This window comes from Elephas maximus, chromosome 25 (assembly GCF_024166365.1).
Source record: "Elephas maximus indicus isolate mEleMax1 chromosome 25, mEleMax1 primary haplotype, whole genome shotgun sequence".
Classification (NCBI taxonomy): Eukaryota; Metazoa; Chordata; class Mammalia; order Proboscidea; family Elephantidae; genus Elephas; species Elephas maximus.
Genome location: NC_064843.1, coordinates 68232997 through 68253878, shown reverse-complemented (window position 1 = coordinate 68253878; position 20882 = coordinate 68232997). Strand labels below are relative to the sequence as shown.

The following is a 20882-nucleotide window of genomic DNA, read 5'->3' as shown; positions in this document are numbered from 1 at the left end:
CCTGCCTACCTGCACCATGTGCTGAACATCACACTCCTGAGCAGCACAGGCACAGCCTACCGGAACCTTTCCTGCACTGATACCTAACTCGCCCTCTTGGCTCTAGGACATGCCACAAATGACCCATCCTAGCCCCTTCCCTTCAGCTGAACCTGCCCTGAAGCACCACAGCTGAGCAACTGGCCCTGCCCACTCAAAAAAAAGGTAAAAAATTTCGTGACCAAAGACGTGTAAACAAAAAAGAATGGATAGCCCGCCTGCTCAAACATAACCAAATATAAAATGGAAGGACAAAACAAACAGATCTACAATTGATATACGAAGAAAATAACTACTGAATGTCCCGAAGACAGCAGACAGTATCAAAACACATTAAAAAAAACACAGGACAAGATGGTTCCGGTAGGCTTCCAAAATAAAACACCAAATGACTTTTCAGTAGAAGAAAAGGCACTAGAACTACCTGAGAGGGGATTCAAATCTCTAATATTCAGAGCTACCAAGAGTTGAAGCAAAAAGCAGACAAAAATGAAGCAGAAATAGACAAATTCAGGGAAAAGACAGACAAATTCATGGAAACTACAGACCGAAAAATGGGAGAATTCAGGAAAATAATACAGGAACAAAATGCTGGAATAAATTCACAACTACAAATCATTCAGAAGCAATTGGAAATCCAAAAGATAAACAAGATTTCAGAAATGAACAGTGTCAAAGAAGGGCTAAGGAACAGGTTTGAAATGATGGAAGACAGGATCAGTGAAATTGACGACAAACACTTGGCTACAAGTCTGAGGAAAAAAAAAGAATGAAGAAAACTGAAACCCTGAGAATCACGTGGGATGCAATCAGAAGCAAAAACTTGCAAGTGATCACAGTTCCAGAATAGGGGGACAAAACGGAAAACACAGAGAGGATCACTTAAGAATTACTGACAGAAAACTTCCCTAATATCATGAAAGATGAAAAGCTCACTATCCAAGAAACTCAAAGAACCCCATATAGGAAAGATTCCAAAAATAAATCACCAAGGCATATCCTAATGACATTCACTAAAACGAAAGACAAAGAAAAAATCCTGCGAACAGTTCAAGAAAAACAAAGTCACATACCAAAGAGAAACAATAAGACTAAGCTCTGATTATTCAGCAGAAACCAGGTGGGCAAGAAGGCAATGGGATGACATATATCAAACTTTGAAAGAAAAAAATTGCCAACCAAGAATAATATATCCTACAAAACTCACGTTCAGATATGATGGTGAAATTAGGACATCTCCAGATAAACCAAAATTAAGGGAATAAAAACCAAACCAAACTAACAAGAATTATTAAAGGAAATCCTTCAGTCTGAGAACAAACATCAGACCACAACCTGAATATAGGATGCAAGATTGTACCAGCCAGATACCAACCTAGGAAGTGAACTCTCAAAGACTATCCAAAACCAAAAGAAATACAATGGGTAACAGAGAGAGGGTAATCTGTAAATGACAACAGCATCAGAACAACAAAAGAGGGGATAAATGGTGAAGTATAATGAAAAGGAAGGCAAGGCAATACCAAGTAATAATACACTGGTTCAAACCTACGAAGAATACAGTAAATTTCAAGGTAACCACAAAGAAAGTTAAAAAACCTACTCATCAAAATAATGAAGAAAAATATAAAGTCTCAATTAAAAAAAAAAATCTACAGAAATAAAACAAATGAAAAAGAAATCCACAAACAAAAGGAATTCGCCACAGGACAGTAACAGGAAAAAAAGAAAATGTCAGGACCACAAAAAAAAGTACTACAAAATGACAGCAATAAACTCACACCTATCAATAATTACACTGAATGTAAATGGCCTAAATGCACCCAAAAAGAGACAGTGGTAGAATGGATAAAAAATAGGATCCATCAATATGCTGTCTACAAGAGATACACCTTAGAAACAAAGATGTAAATTTACTAAAAATCTAAAGATGGAAAAAAATGTATCAAGAAATAACTACCAAAATAGGAGTGGAAACACCAATCTGCGATAAAAGAGACTTGAAAACAAAATCCACCATAAAAGACAAACAAGGGCACTATATAACGATTAAAGGGACAATCCATCATGAATACTTAACCATAATAAACATCTATGCACCCAATAACAGCATTCCAAAATAATAAAACAAACTCTAACAGGACTGAAAAGAGAAACTGACAGTTCCACAATAGCAGGAAACATCAACATAGCGCTCTCGGTGAAGGACAGAACACCTAGAAAGAAACTCAACAAAGATACAGAAGAGCTAAAGGGCACAATCAGCCAACTTGACCTCATACACATACAGAGAACACTCTACCCAACAGCTGCAAAGTGCATATTCTTTTCCAGTGCACATGGAACGTTCTCCAGAATAGACTACATCTTAGGCCACAGAGCAACCCTCAACAAAATCCGAAATACTGAGATAATACAAGGCATCTTCACTGACCACAAACCCGTCAAAGTAGAAATTAACAACAGGAAGAGCGAATAAAAAAAAAAAACAATTCCATGGAAACTGAATAACACCCTGCTTAAAAACCACTGGGTAATAGAAGAAATCAGAGATGAAATCAAATAATTCCTAGAATCAAATGAGAATGAAAACATTTCATATGAAAAATGTTGGAACACAGCTAAGGCAGTCGGTGCAGAGAGGTCAACTTATAGCAATAGAAGCACACATCAAAAAAGAGGGGACAAAATCAGAACATTAACTACACAACTTAAACAAACAGAAAGGAGCACACAGCCACCAGAAGAAAGGAAACAATAAAGATCAGAGTAGAAATAAGTGAAATGGAGGATAGAAAAACAATATAAAGAATCAACAAAACCAAAAGTTGGGTTTTTTTTTTTTTTTTTTAATTTTTACTGTGCTTGAAGGGAAAGTTTACAAATCAAGCCGGACTCTCATACAAAAATTTATATACACCTTGCTATATACTCCTACTTGCTCTCCTCCTAATGAGACAGCACTCTCCTTCTCTCCACCCTGTATTTCCGTGTCCATTCAGCCAGCTTTTGTCCCCCCTCTGTCTTCTCATCTCCCATCCAAACAGGAGCTGCCCACATAGTCTCATGTGGGGACTTCACCAAAGAAGCTCACTCCTCACCAGTATCATTTTCTACCTTATAGTCCAGTCCAATCCCTGACTGAAGAGTTGGCTTTGGGAATGGTTCCTGTCTTGGGCCAATAGAAGGTCTGGGGACCATGACCTCTGGGGTCTTTCTAGTCTCAGTCAGACCATTAAGTCTGGCCTTTTTACATGAGCTTGAGGCCGGAATCCCCTGCTGTCCTGCTCACTCAGAGGTTCTCTGTTGTGTTTCTGTCAGAGCAGTCATCGGTTATAGCCGGGTAACATCTAGTTCTTCTGGTCTCAGGTTTACATAGTCCTTTCTGCCTCTTGGGCTCATAACTACCTTGTATCTTTGGTGTTCTTCATCCTTCTTTACTCTAGGTGGGTTGAGACCAATTGATGCATCTTAGATGGCCGCTTGCTAGGGTTTAAAACCCCAGATGCCACTCTCCAAAGTGGGATGCAGAATGTTTTCTTAGTATATTTTATTATGCCAATTGACTTAGATGTCTCCTGAAACCATGGTCCCAAAACCCCTAGCACTGCTACGATGGCCTTCGAAGTGTTCTGTTTATTCAGGAAACTTCCTTGCTTTTGGTTTAGTCCAGTTGTGCTGACCTCTCTTGTATTGTGTGTTGCCTTTCCCTTCACCTAAAATAGTTCTTGTCTATCTAACTAGTGAATACCCTTCTCCCTCCCTCTCTCCCCACTCACTTAACCATCGAAGAATATTTTCTTCTCTGTTTAAACTGTTTCTTGAGTTCTTATAATAGTGGACTCATAAAATATTTCTTCTTTTGCAACTAATTTCACTCAGCATAATGCCTTCCAGATTCCTCCATGTCATGAAATGTTTCATGGATTCATCACTGTTCTTTTTGTATGTGTAGTATTCCATTCTGTGAATATAACATAATTTATCCATTTATCTGCTGATGGACAGCTTGGTTGCTTCCATCTTTTTGCTGTTGTAAACAGTGCTGCAATGCACACAGGTGTGCATACATCTGTTTGTGTAAAAGCTCTTAATTCTCTAAGATACATTCCAAGGATTGGAATTGCTGTATGGTATCGTAGCTCCACTTCTAGCTTTTTAAGGAAGCACCAAATTGATTTCCAAAGTGGTTTTACGATTTTACATTCCCGCCAGCAGCGTAGAAGTGTTCCAGTCTCTCCACAACCTCTCCAACATTTATTATTTTGGATTAATGCCAGCCTTGTTGGAGTGAGATGGGAACTCACTATAGTGCTGCTTTGCATTTCTCCAATGGCTAATGATCGTGAGCATTTCCTCATGTACCTGTTAGCCACCTGAATGTCTTCTTTAGTGAAGTGCCTGTTCATATCCTTTGCCCATTTTTTAACTGAGTTATTTGTCTTTTTGTTGTTGTGTTTTTGCAGAATCATGTAGATTTTAGACATCAGACACTGACAGGAAACGTCACAGCTAAAAACTTAATCCCAGTCTGTAGGTAATCTTTTACTCCTCTGGTGGTGTCTTTGGATGAGCACAGGTGTTTGATTTTTAGGAGCTCCCAGTTACCTACTTTCTCTTCTGGTGTTTGTGCATTGTTATTAATGTTTTGTATACTGTTTATGCCATGTATTACAGCTCGTAGAGTTGTCCCTATTTTCTCTTCCATCATCTTTATCATTTTAGATTTTATATTTACTACCTTGATCCATTTTGAGTTAGTTTTTGTGCATGGTGTGAGGTACGGGTTTTGTTCCATTTTTTTTGCAGATGGATATCAAGTTATGCCAGCACCATTTGTTAAAGAGCCTGTCTTTTCCCCATTTAACTGACTTTCGGCCTTCCATCAAATATCAGCTGCTCATATGTGGATGGATTTATGTCTGGATTCTCAATTCTGTTCCATTGGTCTATGTATCCATTTTTGTACCAGTACCAGGCTGTTTTGACTACTGTGGCAGTATAACAGGTTCTAAAATCAGGTAGTATATGGACCCCCACTTTGTTCTTTTTCAGTAATGCATTACTTATCTGGGGCCTCTTTCCCTTCCATATGAAGTTGGTGATTTGTTTCTCTAACTCATTAAAAAATGTCACTGGAATTTGGATTGGGCTTGCATTGTATCTATAGATCGCTTTTGGTAGAACAGACATTTTTACAATGTATGTCTTCCTATCCATGAGCAAGGTATGTTTTTCCACTTATGTAGGTCTCTTTTGGTTTCTTGCAGTAGTGTCTTGTAGTTTTCTCTGTATAGGTCTTTTACGACTCTGGTAAGATTTATTCCTAAGTATTTCATCTTCTTGGGAGCTACTGTAAATGGTATTGATTTGGTGATTTCCTCTTCAATGTTCTTTTTGTTGGTTTAGAGAAATCCAACTGATTATTGTACGTTTTTCATGTATCCTGATAATCTGAACTCTTCTATTCGTTTCTTTAGGGATTTCGGTGTATATGATCATGTCATCTGCAAAGAGATACTTTTAACTTCTTCCTTACCAATCTGGATACTCTTTATTTATCTAGCCTAACTGCTCTGGCTAGGATCTCCAGCACAATACTGAATAAGAGTGGTGATAAAGGGCATCCTTGTCTGGTTCCTGATCTCCAGAGGAATACTTCACACTCTCTCCATTTAGGATGATGTTGGATGTTGGCTATGTATAAAAAAACCCTTTATTATGTTCAGGAATTTTCTTCTATTCCTATTTTGCTGAGAGCTTTTTTTTTTTTTTTATCACGAATGGGTGTTAGACTTTGTCAAATGCCTTTTCTGCATCGATTGATAAAATCATGTGGTTCTTGTCTTTTGTTTTATTTATATGTTGGATTACATTAATTCTTTTTCTAATGTTGAACCATCCCTGCATAGCTGGTATGAATCCCACGTAGTCATGGTGCATTATTTTTTTAATATGCTGTTGAATTCTATTAGCTAGAATTTTGTTGAGGATTTTTGCTTCTATGTTCATGAGGGATATAGGTCTGTAATTTTCTTTGTGGTGTCTTTACCTGGTTTGGTATCAGGGATATGCTGGCTTCATAGAATGAGTTTGGGAGTATTCTGTCCTTTTCTATGCTCTGAAATACCTTTAGTAGTAGTGGTGTTAACTCTTCTCTCAAAGTTTGGTAGAACTCTGCAGTGAAGCCGTCCAGGCCAGGGCTTTTTTGTTGGGAGTTTTTTAATTACGTTTTCAATCTCTTCTTTTGTTATGGGTTTATTTAGTTGTTCTACCTCTGTTTGTGTTAGTTTAGCTACCTAATGTGTTTCTAGATTCATCCATTTCTTCCAGGTTTTCAAATTTGTTAGAGCACAATTTTTCAAGGAAATCTGATCCTTTTAAATTTCAGTTGGGTCTGTTGTGATAGCTCCCATCTCATTTCATATTCAGGTGATTTGCTTCCTCTCCTGTTTCTCTTGTCAGTTTGGCCAATGGTTTATCAATTCTGTTAATTTTTTCAAAGAACCAGCTTTCGGTCTTGTTAACTCTTTCAATTGTTTTTCTGTTCTCTATTTCATTTAATTTCGCTCTAATTTTTATTATTTGCTTTCTTCTGCTGCCTGAGGATTTCTTTTGTTGTTCTCTATTTTTTCAAGATGTACGGATAATCTTTGACTTTGGCTCATTCTTCTTTTTGTATGTGTGCATTTATTGATATAAACTGACGTCTGAGCGCTGCTTTCGCGGTATCCCTTAAGTTTTAATAGGAAGTGTTTTCATTCTCATTGGATTCTATGAATTTCTTTATTCCACCCCTAATTTCTTCTATAACCCAGTTATGCCTGATCAGGGTATTGTTCAGTTTCTAAGTGTTCAATTTCTTTTCCCTGCTTCTTTTGTTATTGATTTCTACTTTTATGGCCTTATGGTCAGAGAAGATGCTTTGTAATATTTTGATATTTTGCATTCTGCTAAGGCTTGCTATATGACCTAATATGTGGTCTGTTCTAGAGAATGTTCCATGCGCACTAGGAAAGAAAGTATACTTGGCTGCTGTTGGATAGAGTGTTCTGTATACGTCTATGAGGTCAAGTTGGTTGACTGTGGCATTTAGATCTTCCGTATCTTTACTGAGACCCTTTCTGGATATTCTGTCCTTCACCGAAAGTGGTGTATTGAAGTCTCCTACAATTATTGTGGAGCTGTCTATCGCTACTTTTCAATGCTGTTAGAGTTTGTTTTACGTGTCTTACAGCCGTCATTGGGTGCATAAATATTTAATATGTTTCTATCCTCCTGGTATATTGTCCATTTGAATGATCTTCAGCAAAATTTTCCTTGCACATGATGTTAATGATATTGTTCTATAATTTCCGCATTTTGCTGGATCACCTGTCTTGGGAATAGGCATAAACATGGATCTCTTCTGGTCAGTTGGCCAGGAAGCTGTCTTCCATGTTTCTTCGCATAGATGAGTGAGCATTTCCAGCACTGCATGCATTTGTTGAACAATATCATTATAGAACAATATCATTAATATCACACGGAAGCAAAATTTTGCTGAAGATCATTCAAAAACGGCTGTAGCAGTATATCAACAGGGAACTGCCAGAAATTCAGGCCGGTTTCAGAAGAGGACGTGGAACCAGGGATATTTCTGATGTCAGATGGATCCTGGCTGAAAGCAGAGAATACCAGAAGGATGTTTACCTGTGTTTTATTGACGATGCAAAGGCATTTTACTGTGTGCTTCATAACAAAGTATGGATAACACTGCAAAGAATGAGAATTCCAGACACTTCATTGTGCTCATGAGGAACCTTTACATAGATCAAGAGGCAGTTGTTCAGACAGAACAAGGGTATACTGATTGGTTTAAAGTCAGGAAAGGTATGTGTCAGGGTTGTACCCTTTCACCACACCTATTCAATCTGTATGCTGAGCAAATAATCCAATAAAATGGACTATATGAAGAACAACAGGGCATCAGGATTGGAGGAAGACTCATTAACAACCTGTGTTATGCAGATGACACAACCCCGCTTGCTGAAAGTAAAGAGGACTTGAAGTACTTACTAATGAAGATCAGGGACCACAGCCTTCACTTCAGTATGGATTGCACCTCAACATAAGGAAAACAAAAATCCTCATAACTGCACCAGTAACCAACATCATGACAAATGGAGAAATGATTGAAGTTGTCAAGGATTTCATTTTACTTGGATCCACAATCAACAGCCACAGAAGCAGCAGTCAAGAAATCAAACAACACATTGCATTGGGTAAATCTGCTGCAAAGGACCTCTTCAAAGTGTTGAAGAGCAAATATGTCACCTTGAAGACTAAGGTGCGCCAGACCCAAGCCATGGTATTTTCAATTGCATCATATGCATGTGAAAGCTGGACAATGAATAAGGAAGACAGAAGAAGAATTGATCTTAATTGTGGTGTTGGCTAAGAATATTGAATATACCATGGACTGCCAAAAGAATGAACAAATCTGTTTTGGAAGAAGTGCGACCAGAACGCTCCTTAGAAGCAAGGATGGCAAAACTGCATCTTACATACTTTGGACATGTTGTCAGGAGGGATCAGCCCCTGGAGAAGGACATCATGCTCGGCAGAGTACAGGGTCAGCGGAAAAGAGGAAGACCCTCAACGAGGTGGACTGACTCAGTGGCTGCAACAATGAGCTCAAGCATAACAACAATTGTACGGATGGCTCAGGACGGGGCAGTGTTTTGTTCTGGTGCGCACAGGGTCACTAAGAGCCGGAACCTACTCGACGGCACCTAACAGCATATTGTCCCTTTAATCATTGTATAGTGACCTTCCTTATCCTTTGTGGTGGATTTAACTTTGTCTATTTTGTCAGAAATTAATATTGCCACTCCTCTTTTTTGATTGTTGATTGCTTGATATATTTTTTTCCATCCTTTGAGTTTTAGTTTGCGTGTCTAAGTCTAAGGTGTGCCTCTTATATGCAGCATATGGGCGGATTGTGTTTCTTGATCCCTCCTGCCACTCTCTGTCTCTTTATTGGTGCATTTAGTCCATTTACATTCAGCGTACAGACAGGTATAACTTTAGTGCTGTCATTTTGATGTGTTTTTTGTGTGTTATTGACAGTTTCTTTTTCCCAGTTAATTTTTTTGTACTGAGTAGTTTATACATAGTCTTTTCCTCTTATTCATTGTTGTTCATTTTGTTTCTGCTTAGTCTTTATTTTTTTCTTGTATTTTATTTTGATGAGTAGGATTGTTAGTCTCCTTTGTGGTTAACTTAATATTTACCCCTATTTTTCTAAGTTTAAACCTAACTTTTATTTCTTTACATCACCGTGTCTTCCTCTCCATTTGAAAGATCTATGACTAAATTTCTCAGTCTCTCTTTATCGTTTTAATGTTGTTTTCTTTTACATAATGACATCGCTGTTTCCCTGTTTTGAGCATTTTTTAATCTTGATTTATTTTTGTGATTTCTCTATCTGAGTTGACATCTGGTTGCTCTGTCCTATGTTCTAGTCTTGGGCTAATAGCTGATATTATTGATTTTCTAATCAGAGAACTCCCTTTGGTATTCCCTGTAGTTTTGGTTTGGTTTTTACAAATTCCCTACACTTCTGTTTATCTGAAAACGTTCTAATTTCACCTTCATACTTAAGGGACAGTTTTGCTGGATGTATGATTCTTGGCTGGCAATTTTTTTCCTTTAATGCTTTATATAAGTCATCCCACTGCCTTCTTGCCTGCATGGTTTCTCCCGAGCAGTCCAAGCTTATTCTTATTGACTCTCCTTTGTAGGTGACTTTTCATTTATCCCTAGCTGCTCTTAAAATTCTCTTTCTTTGGTTTTGGCAAGTTTGATTCTGTCTTGATGATTTTGTTTTGAGATCTACCTTATGTGGAGTTTGATGAGCATCTTAGACAGATACCTTTTCATCTTTCACAATTTCAGGGAAGTTTTCAAGCAAAAAATCTGCAGCAATTCTCCCTGTATTTTTTGTTATCCCTCCCTGTTCTTGTTCTCCAAGCACTTGTAGGTTATTTCTATTGATAGAATCCCACATGACTCTTAGGGTTTCTTCATTTTTTTTAATTCTTTTATATGATTTTTCTTTGCATATATTGGTGCAAAGTGTTTTAGCTTCAATCTCACTAATTGTCTTTCCCTTCCTCAATTCTGCTCCTCTGTCTATTGAGTTGTCTAATTCTGTAATTTTATTGTTAATCTTCTGAATTTCTGATCACTGTTTCTCTACGGATTCTTGCGGTTCATTAAATTTTTCATTATGTTCTTGAATAATCTTTTTAATTTCTTCAACTGCTTTATCTCTGTTCTTTGGATTGTTCTGTGTTTTGCCTGATATCCTTCCTGATCTCGTTCCTGATGTCTTGGAGAATTTTGTATATTTATCTTCTGTATTCTGAATCTGGTAATTCCAGGAATACACCTTCATCCAGAAGATCCCTTGATTCTTTGTTTTGAGAGCTTGTTGAAGAGATCATGGTCTGCTTCTTTATGTGATTTGATGTGGACTGTTGTCTCTGAACTATCTATGAGTTATTAGATCATTTTATGTTTGCTTACTATATTCTAGTTTCTTGCTTTGTTTTGTTTTGATATGTCCAAATAGGCTGCTTGAGTGAGCTAGCTTAATTATTTTCACCTTGAAAGTTCTAACATCCTGTCACCAGATGGTTAGAGCTGTTATGAGGTATATCAGCCTAGAAGTCCATTCACTTATCTTGCATGGATTCAGCTCAGGTGTCCAGGTAGTGGGTCATCACGTGTGTGGTACAGGCTCTGTCCTTCAGTCTAAGAGGGGCAGGGGTGATTAGTACAGGTACCAGTATCTGGTTGCAGCAGGGGCTCACACTCTGAACAAGGCAGAAGGCTGACAACTGTCCTCCGAGTGTCTGTGAGGAAAGCGTGTCCCGATTCCCTAGAGTGCACAGTCTGCAGACCAACCATGGGCACCTAATCCTTTTGGCTGTAAGGACTGGGAGGTACCAGTTATCCTTGGACCCCTGTCACGTGTGGCTAGGTGATATTGGTGGAGCCACCACACCTTAGGCCCCTGATGTGGGTAGGTGAGGACCCTGTTTAATAGGCAAAGTGGTGTCAAACGTCAAACACCCACCACCCTACCACATAGCTGAAACAGTTGCAGTCTGCCAACATGGGTCTGTTCTTCTGCAATAGACCCACACAGGTCCTTGCAGCGGGGAAAGGTATTCAAAGTCCACGGACCATTTGTGTCTCTACAGGAGCCACTTCTGTCCTGAGCTCCCCAGCTTAGTGGAGCTGGGAGATTATCTTTTCCCCCAATTGTGAATTTATTCCTTCTCCAAGGCTGGGAGAATGGCTCAGGGCATTCAGAAAGGCCTATCTCAGGCCCAGGGAAATCAACGGCCACTGACGCCAGCTTAGGGGCTAGGGGCGTGGTAAAATATATGCAAATATTTAGCTTTTGTCAAGAGTACCGTTTTTCTCTGGTTTTGGAGGTGTGAGTAGGCTGTCTCTCCCTGAGAAAAAGTGCGTCCAGAATGCTGCCACCAGCCCCGCCACAGTCACTCCAGGGAATGGTACCTGATGGTTCCCAGAGATTCAGGTCCAGCAACTCCTCTCTGCTTCTGAACCATCTCCCCCCTGCCCCCCATCTCAGCCTCTCAGTTTGCTTTCTAAGTCTGCCTTTGATGTTCAGGGCTCCTAGCTTGCCATAAATATAATTGTTTCACTTGCTTTTTCAGGTCTTTGTTTTAAGAGGTATCACCAGAAGCATCTGACTACTCTGACATCTTGGCCCCGTCTCTCATTTTTTAATATTGCAACTAAGTCAAAGTATTTTTAAATGGTTTGAATCAAGCGAAATTCATCTGCTGGCCTTCTCTATGCAATGCAGAGTCCAAAAGTAGGTTCTCTTAAAGGATCGACAAAATCGACAAACCACTGGCCACACTGAGAAAAGAAAAACAGGAGAGTATGCAAATAACCCAAAAAGAAATGAAATAGGAGACATCACAACAGACCCAACTGAAATAGAAAGGATCATAACAGAATATTATGAAAAACTATACTCCAAGAAATTTGAAAACCTAGAGAAAACAAATTTCTAGAAACATACAACCTACCCAAACCAACACAAAATGATGTTGAAAATCTGAACAGAACCATAACAAGAGAGAAGACTGAAAAGGTAATAAAAAAAACTCCCCCCCCAAAAAGCCCTGGCCCAGATGGCCCCTCTGGAGAATTCTACCAAACCTTTAGAGATAAGCTTATGCCAGTACTAAACTATTTCAGAACATAGAAAAGGAAGTGATACTTCCAAATTAACTCTATGAAGCCAACATAACCCTGATACCAAAACCAGGCAAAGACATCACAGAAAAAAATTACAGACCAGTATGTCTCATGAATATAGATGCAAAAATTCTCAACAAAATTCTAGCCAATAGAATTCAGCATCATATTAAAAAAATAATACGCCACAACTAAGTAGGATTCATACCAGGTACTCAAGGATGGTTCAACATTAGAACATCAATCAACGTAACCCATCACATAAATAAAAGGAAAGAAAAGGATCACGTGATCATCTCAATTGACGCAGAAAAGGCATTCAACAAAGTCCAAAACCCATTCCTGACAAAAACTCTCAATAAAATAGGTACAGAAGGGAAATTTCTCAACATAATAAAGGGCATCAATGCAAAACCAATGGCCAACATCACTGTTAATGGAGAGAGACTGAAAACATTTCCCTTGAGAACAGGAACAAGAGAAGAATGCCCTTTATCACCACTCCTATTTAACATTATGCTAGAAATTCTAGCTAGAGCAATAAGGCAAGAAAAAGAAATAAAGGGCATCCAAATTGTTAATGAAGAAGTTAAAATGTCTATATTTGTGCATGATATGATATTATACATAGAAAACCCAAAAGACTTAATGAGAAAACTACTGGAACTAATAGATTCAGCAGAATATCAGGATACAAGATAAGCATACAAAAATCAGTTGGATTCCTATATACCAATAAAGAAAATGATGAAAAGGAAATCATGAAAAAAATACCATTTATAATAAATAAAAAAAAAAAGTGTTTTTTTAATAGCCCCTAAAAAAATAAAATAAGAATAAATCTAACCAGGGATGTAAAAGACCTATACAAAGAAAACTACAAAGCACTACTGCAAGGAACCAAAAGAGATCTACATAAATGGAAAAACATACCGTGCTCATGGATAGGTAGACTCAACAATGTGAAAAAGACAAACCCATAGCAATGCACAAATACACTGCTATCCTGATCCAAATACCAACAACATTCTTCAAAGAGGTGGAAAAACTCATCATTAACTTTATATTGAAAGAGAAGAAGCCCTGGATAAGTAAAACACTACTGAAGAAGAATTAAGTATGAGGACTTGCACTACCTGACCTCAGAGGCTGCTACATAGCCACAGGAATCAAAACAGCCTGGTACTGGTGCAACGACAGATACATTGACCAATGGAAGAGAACTGAGACCCAGATGTAAATCCATCTAGCTGCGGTCAGCTGATCTTCGACAAGGGCTCAAAGTCCATCAAATGGGGAAAAGACAGTCTTTTTAGCAAATGGTGCTGGCAAAACTGGATGTCCATCTGCAAAAAATGAAACAGGACCCATACCTGACACCATACACAAAAACTAATTCAAAGTGTATCAAAAACCTAACTATAAAGCCAAAACCTATGAAGTTCATAGAAGAAAAAATAGGATCAATGCTAGAGGCCCTAATACACGGCATTAACAGGATACAAACCACAACCAACAACACACAAACTCCAGAAGATAAGCTATATAACTTAGATCTTCTAAAAATTAAACACTTCTGCTCATCAAAATTTTCACCAAAAGAGTAAAAAGAGAACCTACGGACTGGGAAAAACTTTTTGGCTATTACAAATTAGACAAAGATCTAATCTCTAAAATCCACAGGAAAATCCAACACCTCTACAACAAAAAGACAAATAATCCAATTAAAATATGGCCAAAGGAAATAAATAGACACTTCACCAAAGAAGACATTCAAGCAGCCAACAGACACATGAGGAAATGCTCATGATCACTAACCATTAGAAAAATGCAAAATTAAAACCACAATAAGATACCATCTCACCCTGGCATTACTGGCACAAATTAATAAAACAGGAAATAACAAGTGATGGAAAAGCTGCCAGGAGATCAGAGCTCTTACGCACTGCTGGTGGAGTGCAAAAAGATACAACCATTTTGGAAAATGATATGGTGCTTCCTTAGAAAGGCAGAAATAGAAATCCCATAAGATCCAGCAATCCCACTCTTAGGAACATATATATCCTAGAGAAATAGAGTTGTCACATGAATAGACATATGCACACCCATGCTCACTGCAGCATTGTTCACAATAGCAAAAAGATGGAAACAACCTAGATGCCCATCAACAGAGGAATGGATAAACTGTGGTACATAGACACAATGGAATACCACACTATGATAAAGAACAAAGATGAATCTGTGAAGAATCTCACAACATGGATGAATCTGGAGGGCATTATGCTGCGTGAAATAAGTCAATCACAAAAGGGCAAATATTGTATGAGACCACTATTATAAAAACTCACAAAAAGGTTTACAGAGAGAAAAAAACAATCTTTGATGGTTATGAGGAGGGAAGGGGTAGAGATGGAAAAACACCAAATAGACAATAGATAAGTGGTAACTTTGGTGAAGAGTAAGGCAGTACACATTACTGGGGAAGCCAGAGCAACTTTTTAAAAGCAAGATCATGGTAGCTCCATAGACATATCCAAACTCCCTGAGGGACCGAATTGCTGGGCTGAGGGCTGTGGGAACAATGGTCTCAGGGAACATCTAGCTCAACTGGCATAACACAGTTTATAAAGTAAATGTTCCACATTCTACTTTGGTGAGTAGTATCTTGGGCCTTAAAAGCGTGTGAGCGAGCATCTAGGATGCGCCATTGGTCTCACCCCTTTGGGAACAAGGAAGAATGAAGAAAACTAAATTCAAAAGGTTAAGATTAGTCCAAAGGACTAATGGACTACATCTACCACGGCCTCCACCAGACTGAGTCCAGTACAACTAGATGGTGCTGGCCTACCACCGCTGACTGCTCTGACAGGGATCACAATAGAAGATCCCTGACAGAGCTGGAGAAAAATGTAGAACAAAATTCTAACTCAAAAAGAAAGACCAGACTTGCTGACCTGACAGAGACTGGAGAAACCCTTGGAGTATGACCCCCGGACACCCTTTCAGCTCAGTAATGTCATTCCAGAGGTTTGCCCTTCAGCCAAAGATTGAACAGGCCCATAAAACGAAATGAGAGTAAAGGGGCGCACCAGCCCAGGATTATAGAGGGGAAGTTGGTAATAGGGAAACCAAGGTTGAGAAGGGAGAGTGTTGACATGTCATGGGGTTGTTAACCAATGTCATAAAACGATATGTATACTAACTGTTTAATGAGAAGCTCATTTGTTCTGTAAACCTTCACCTAAAGTACAATAAAAAAAAAAAAAACTGGTGGTAATGAAGAAAAACATCAAGCTGCACTGAAGGCACTGGCAAAAAGCAAGGCTTCAGGAATTGACGGAAAACCAATTGAGATGGTTCGAGAAACGGGTGCAGTGCTGAAGCGTTTGCTCTTCTATGCCAAGAAATCTGGAAGGCAGCCACCTGGCCAACCCACTGGATGAGCCTCATCTTGTTATAACAGTGGACATGGTGCCCTTGAGTAGCTCTGGTATCTAAAAGGGTATTTGCAGCGTTTTTGGTTTTCAGAACTAATATTCAGTTTATCAACCTTACGTAATTTCGAAAACCTAATTTTTCCTTAAGGTTTTACTATCTTATTTGTAAACCTAGCAAATGTTAACACTTACATTTAAAGTGACTCATGTTTATTCTCATTATTCAATGCCATCTAAATAATTTAAGGTATATGAATAACTTTAACATACACCATTTCTTGGAACCCGTGTGGTGCAGTTAATGGACTCCGTTGCTAACTGAAAGGTTGGAGGTTTCAGTCTACTTAGAGTGCCTCAGAAGCAAGGCCTGGAAATCTACTTCCAAAAATCAGCCACTGAAAACCCTAGAGAGCAGCGTCCTACCCTGACCCACATGGTGTCACTGCGTTGGGACTGATTCAGTGGCAACCGGTTCTATCCTGTTCCTTGTAAGTATACTTTAAATGCCTGTGCTAAGCAAAAATCTGACAAATATTTGAGTCTAAATAATAAATACATTTAAAATAAAAACCAAGCTGAACACAAAACCCAGCTTCAGGGTCTTGCGGAAGTCCCACCTCCACTAATGGGGCCCACGCTGATCATCCCAGGCCTCATCCCAGGGCCCCCCACACAGCAGGGTTAGAAGCCGAGGGCTCACTTGTCCCTTCTCTGGTCACCGTTCTGGCACTGGACACACACACAGAACAGCATGTGATGTCATCTCCACCCCCCGTGCTGACTACGGAGATCAGGTCCTGGGGCCTGGCAGGAGGCATGTGTCCGCTGGATGCTTGGAGGACAGGGAAGGCACACAGAGGGGCCACTCACGGTTGTACAGGGTGATGACGTGCAGGCAGTTCAGCAGCTGGCGCTTGTACTCATGGATCCTCTTGACGTGCACATCAAACATGGAAGAGGAGTTGATTTTTACCTTGTACTCCTTCTCCAGGAAGGCAGAGAACTTCAGCTTGTTCTCCTAGGAAGGGTCAAAGGAAAGGATGTGCTAGACAGCTCACAGGACCACCCCACGATGCTGCTCCCAACATGGGCTTCTGAGGCCCAGTGAAGCTTCCCTTTCTGGGGGGGCACACACACACAGGGTGGTGCTGGGCAGACCTGCACCGCCAGGCACAGAGCTAGAGCAGAGCTGAAGACCTGCAGGACAGGAACATGAGGGGATGGGTCAGTGGGCAGTCAGGGAAGGCCACAGGGAGCCAGACACAGGAAGGACCTGGAACGAAGGACTGTTTCTAGGCTCCTCGCTCTGTGTGGGCATCGGGGGAAGTCACACGGCTGGCCATGCAAAGGACCAGACATCTCCATGGCACCGCTGGCAGCTGCTTCCCTGGCTTCCCTATCGAAGTTGCCGTGTGTGTGCTTAAAAGGTTTCAAACGACTAATGCTGGTCTGGTTTGGAAAGGGTGAGGTCACAGGCAAACTCTCCAGTTGGCTGCGGCTGGGGATGCTGAGACGGGACCGCAGAGGGCAGTGATCAGACATTTCTAAGTGACACTCTCTGGTAGCGTCACACCGGTTGAGCCCTCCTACAGAATGCTGGTGGTGGCGGGAAGCCAGGCTTGGAGATAGTCTAGGGCCTCGGGGTGGGAGTCGTTGCAAGAGCCTGAGTGGGATGTGGACCCAGAACCCTGGGCCACTCTGAGTCCTGATACGCCCACACACTCAATGCCAGGATGGGCTTGCACGGGTGCCCCAGGACACAGCTCCGCGATGACACAGCCCTGAGTAGGACGCCCACCTGTTTGACCTTGGCCACATCCCTGATGAAACCTTCGTCAGTGACCAAGGGCAGCAGCTGCTTCAGTTGGCTGAGGTCAGTCAGGAAACCCTCCCCAATTTTCTGTAAGAGTAAAGGGGACATGTGTCTCCACCCACCACTGGGCGTGCCTCCTACAAGCACCACCCTCTGGTCCCAAGTCTTGTCACCTTCTCTGCTCCTCCTCCTCCCCAGGCCCACCCCTTCCAGTCACCCTGCAGGCCTGCCCTCCATCTCTCCAGGACACGCTGTCCACACCAGGCCTCCAGGACCACTGAGCAGCCCCTCCCTGGGCACCTCTCAGGTCAGGCTCTGTGTCCTCCTGACACTTCCCGCACGATGTCCCCGTCCGCCAAACCAAGACCCTACAACGCACTTGGAGACTCCTGCACATCAGTCCCCTCACGGGTTTCCTATGTGGCATGTGAAACCACCACCCACCTCAACACAGCAGGCCACCCGGGGCAGCGGGACACGAGTCCTCCTTACTGCCCTTCACCTAACCCCGCCTCCCCACACCCACCCTGCTGCTCCGCTCAGCCTAACTACACCCGTCCCTACTACACCGTCCCACCTCCCCGCGCCCATGTCTACTACCTGCTCCACATAACCAGCCCTGCCTGCTACACCGCTCCACCTCCCCTACTACACTGCTCCATGTAACTGCGCGCACCCCTACTACGCTGCCCCACATAACCGCGTGCACCCCTACTATGCCGCCCTGCCTACCCGCGCCATCCTTACTACACCACTAAACCTCCCCACACCAACCCCCGCCGCTCTACCTCCCCACACCTATCCCTGCCGCACCTGCTACACGCACCCCTCCACCTGCTATACGCCTCCACCTGCCATACCCCTCCCCCACCCCATACCTTCCACCGACCAACACTTCCAGGCCCCCCACCTCCCAGCGCCCACCCCTGCCACGCCTCTCCGCTTCCTTGCACCCACCTCAAAATGGAAATCTCATTGAGTATCTCCTCCTTAGGGCCTCCTGTTGCTAACTTAGAGCAAAAAGAAAAATTCCTAAGCTAGCCCACCAATACCCCACCTGTCTTTCCAGCCTCTCCTCCCATTCTGCCCCACCTTGTCCCCAGCACTGAAGCCACACCTGCCTTTCCTGTCCCTGGATGCACCTCCTCCCTCTGGCTACAGTGCCTTGGACCAGAGATCTGCTCCACCTGGGGAACCACCCTTGGTACCTCCCTCCATGGCCCAGGTCTCCACTCCACTGCCTTGTTCTCAAGAAGGCTTCTGGGGCACACACACCATGTGCAGCCAGGTGCACACACACGCATGTATGCACTTGCATTTGCACACATGCACACACATACACGTGCACTTGTGCACACATGCACGTGTGCAGTCACACACGTGTGCACACTTCCACACACATGCACACGTAGGCGTGCACACATGCACACATACACGCACACGTATGCACACACATGCACACACCCATATACACACACATGCACACAGCCCCGTGCCAAGCAGTCTCCCTTGACAAGCTCTCAGGCACCATGTTTTTCTCAGGATGCCTGCACCTGCACCAAGCACTGGAGTGTCAGCATCTGAGGACACCACCTTCACAGCCACCAACGACCAAATTCCAGGTACCTCCTTCTTCACCAAAACCATCTGTGAACCAGTGCATGAGCAGAAGCCCCTCTGCCTCACAGACCCCTGGCATGCACAGCCGCCCCTTTCATCTGTGGGGCTGCGTCACTTTGCCTGGTGGTCCCCACAGCCCTTCCTGGAGCCCAGAGATTGCTTCTGGACGCCTTCACCAGAGCCTGCAGACCAGCCCCACTCTCCACGTCACTTCCCTGTTAGGCCCAGCGTCCCCACGGGGACAGAGGCAGGCTCCGGTCCTCACCTCCACAATGATGTCAGCCAGCCCAGGGTTGCACAGCAGGAGCCACCGGCGGGGTGTGATGCCATTTGTCTTGTTCTGGAACTTCTCTGGCTCCAGCTCATAGAAGTCTTTAAAGCTAAAAACACAGAAGACAGGTAACAATCACAAACACTTTGTTCTGAAATAGGTTGAGCAGCAGACATAAGGACCTCTTAATAAAATGTCCTGAAGACCCTGGAACTTGGTGTGTTTTATTTTCTAAAAAGTTCAGAGTGGCCAAGGTCACTGCATATGTCCAGATGAGGTCCACAGTGCCTGCTTTCAGAGCGCTCGCTATCCAGCTGTTCTGCGCTGGCTGTCCCACATGGTCCTAGGGCTGGCCCTCTGCAGACCACATTCCCGTGGTCTTCATGGACACAGCCTCCAGTCAGGACTGTGGAGAGCATGCAAGCTTCAGAGCTCCAGAAGCCCGGGCTCAGTTTCCTCATCCGCTGAACAGGACACCTGACTCAGAAGTCTGTTGTGGCGATGAACCAATACGCCACGCAAAGCCCCTGGCCAGCAGCAGAAACACAGGCACACCAGACAGGGGCCACGGCAGCCCCCCGCCCCGCCCCACACCAAGAGCCACAGCCCCTCTGATGCTTCCACACGCCTGCACTCCAGACACCAGAACCCTGCCTGGGCAGGCGGAAGATGCAGGGAACGCAGCAGCACCATCTCTCCAGGCTCCTGCACGTGGAGCAGTTGAGCACACACGCTGCGGGCCCACCGTCACAGCCTGGGGAGAAGGTGGTGCATGAAGCATTGGCATGCCGGGCAAGGGTACGCACACAGACTGCTTCAAGATCTCTGAGTGGATCCTGGCCACGCCATTGATGGCATGGGACCCAATCACACACAGGTGCGCCATGTTGATCCGCTTGCAGTCCCCCTCCTCGATCACAGACATCCTCCGAAGGCGATCCACGTCACCAGGGAACAGGGCCGCCACGTGCTGTGTGAGGTGGAGAGCAGAGAAATCTCAGTGACCAGAGCTTCTGGGGGCCAGATGAGCACCGCCACAGCCTGGGACTCGCCAGGAAACAGGGCTGCCACGTGCTGTGTGAGATGGAGGACACAGCAATCTCAGAACCAGAGCTCCTGGGGGCCAAGTGAGTGCTGCCACAGCCTGGGATTTTCTCTCCCTCCAGAAAGCCCAGCGCCACAGCAGCCACACGGCTCAGCTGCTTAGCGCTACCTCTCAGACTCCAAGAGGGCTCAGCAGGGAGGGCTGGGCCCAAGGCCTCACAGCCGCTCTGTCAAGGAAAGATGAGAGGCCTGGCCCGGTGGGAAGACAGGCCATTTGACGCGTGAGAAAGACTGGACCACTGCCCCTGTTGGTCCAGGCAGCTATTTCTATTAGACATAACCAGATTTTGACCAGTGGGAACAGCTACTT

At 42.9% G+C, this 20882-nt stretch overlaps 1 protein-coding gene across 1 annotated transcript in view; it reads right to left on the bottom strand.

Moving 5' to 3' along the window:
* PYGB (glycogen phosphorylase B) overlaps nucleotides 1–20882 on the bottom strand; it is a 114612-nt gene that overhangs the window by 19794 nt on the left and 73936 nt on the right. The window contains exons 11-14 of the mRNA XM_049869357.1: nucleotides 20275–20438; nucleotides 19463–19577; nucleotides 17563–17664; nucleotides 16635–16782 (exon numbers count right to left, since the gene is read on the bottom strand). Of these exons, the coding sequence (XP_049725314.1) occupies nucleotides 16635–16782; nucleotides 17563–17664; nucleotides 19463–19577; nucleotides 20275–20438 (529 nt within the window). The remainder of the gene's footprint in view (nucleotides 1–16634; nucleotides 16783–17562; nucleotides 17665–19462; nucleotides 19578–20274; nucleotides 20439–20882) is intronic.